This window comes from Rhagoletis pomonella, unplaced genomic scaffold (assembly GCF_013731165.1).
Source record: "Rhagoletis pomonella isolate Grant_MI unplaced genomic scaffold, Rhpom_1.0 Rhpom_scaffold_23649, whole genome shotgun sequence".
Taxonomy (NCBI): Eukaryota; Metazoa; Arthropoda; class Insecta; order Diptera; family Tephritidae; genus Rhagoletis; species Rhagoletis pomonella.
The window spans coordinates 1-1863 of NW_023482147.1; the positions used below are offsets into that span (position 1 = coordinate 1).

General features: G+C 42.0%; 1 protein-coding gene across 1 annotated transcript; it reads left to right on the forward strand.

The window, feature by feature from the left end:
- The first annotated feature begins 148 nt into the window (after positions 1 to 148).
- On the forward strand, positions 149 to 1363 carry LOC118732634 (chorion protein S36). The gene is made up of 2 exons (XM_036461764.1): positions 149 to 190; positions 360 to 1363. Exons 1-2 carry the CDS (start codon positions 149 to 151, stop codon positions 1257 to 1259), a joined length of 942 nt encoding a protein of 313 aa, XP_036317657.1. The 3' UTR covers positions 1260 to 1363.
- The last annotated feature ends 500 nt before the right edge of the window (positions 1364 to 1863 follow it).

A 1863-nucleotide genomic window follows, 5' to 3' on the forward strand; every position in this document is an offset into this window, starting at 1 on the left:
CTTCTATTTTAAGTAAGAGTCACGTACGGCAAATGTGTAAGCACTTCTCATATATAAAAGCTTCAAAAACATCTCCGGTACAAGTAGTATTACAACACACTTCAGTGAATAGTCCCCATCGGTACGAACAGATCAAAGAGGTCATACAATGAACTGTTTTCTTTTCACACTATTCATTATTGCCGCACCGGTACGTGAGAAAAACCTTCATATATACGCTCAAACATACAAAAAAAAAAACTTAAACCAAGACAAACTGACGAAAATGCGTTGACACAAAAAAAAAAGAAATATACAACTTGAATGCATTTTTGTATTTTAGTGGCCAATCTAATTTGATTCTCTATTTTCTTCCAAAGCTCGCGACGACGGCATCTTATGGCTCGGCTTCTTACGGCTCGGGTTCCTATGGCTCGGCTTCCAGCGGCGGTAGTGGCGCTTCCTACTTATCATCTGCTTCATCTAATGGTTTGGACGAATTAGTGCAGGCTGCTGCCGGTGGCGCTCAACAGGCGGGCGGTTCCATCACACCTGCCAATGCTGAAATTCCAACCTCACCTGCGGATGTGTCGCGCCTCAGCCAGGTGCAAGCTCAATTGAATGCACTCAACTCTAACGCCGTCTATCGCAATTTGAAGAACTCCGATGCCATTGCAGAATCGCTGGCCCAGTCTAGCTTGGCTTCGAACATTCGTCAGGGTAACATCAACATTGTTGCACCCAATGTGGTCGATCAGGGTGTTTACCGTTCACTGTTGGTGCCATCTGGCCAAAACAATCACCAAGTGATCGCAACACAGCCATTGCCACCAATCATTGTCAATCAGCCAGAGCAGCCACCTACCCATATTGGTGGTGGACCAGCGGCCGTTGTGAAAGCTGCTCCAGTCATCTACAAAATCAAACCATCTGTGATCTATCAACAAGAAGTGATCAACAAGGTGCCAACTCCACTTAGCTTGAACCCAGTTTACGTGAAAGTATACAAACCAGGCAAGAAGGTTGATGCTCCACTTGTACCCGGTGTGCAGCAAACTTATCAGGCACCTTCCTATGGTGGCGCATCATATGAGCCTGCGTCCGCACCATCTTACGGTGCTGCACCTGCCCAATCCTATGGTCCAGCCCCGGCCGCGTCCTATAATGTAGCTCCGGCTCCAACCTACAACGCCGCTTCTTCTTATGGCTCTGAAGCAACTTATAGCTCCGCTCCTGCTCCATCATACAGCTCTGCTTCTGCGCCAGCACCAGGCTATTAAATGTAGCAGTCAGTAGGCAAACTTAGCCAAATTAACTTAGTATTTTCGTTTTTTCAGTTAAAACTTTTTTACGTTTTATATGTCCTATTCGACAAGAAAAAATAAAAACCCAATTCTCTCACAAGCACTGTTTATTTATTATGGTGATTAAATTTTAGCGTGAATCAATCTGTATAAGGAAGCTCTGCAAAAATTGTATAACGGTTTAAAATACTTTGAGCTGTCTTGTTTATAATAAAAAAAAAATATGGATTCAAAGTTTATGACATTACAATTTTATGACTGTTTTAACGCTTGTGAATCTTCAAGTGCCTACATAATCGAGTTTCGTTTTTGTCGTTGAGGGGACACACCCGAATAACAGTAAAAAAAAATAAACAATAACTAATACTCATCGATTTTCATTTTTACCGACTGACAAAAGAAAACTCAACTCGGTAAAAGATTTATTTTTAGCAACATGAGCAACCTTAGTAATACTAGGTGCTTAAAATTTGCTTGAACCTGCAGCACGTAAGCGGCATACTTGATGTGCGCTTATAAATAGTTGTCGAAAAAAATCAAAATTATTAGCCACCTTCTCCGTACAAAATAAAGACATGCA

What these genes read in the sequence shown, in the direction of transcription:
- LOC118732634 (XM_036461764.1), top strand. Translation starts at nt 149, where the DNA reads ATGAACTGTTTTCTTTTCACACTATTCATTATTGCCGCACCG. An exon ending in TATTCATTATTGCCGCACCG is followed by an intron (nt 191 to 359) that starts GTACGTGAGAAA and finishes TTTCTTCCAAAG; the next exon opens with CTCGCGACGACGGCATCTTA.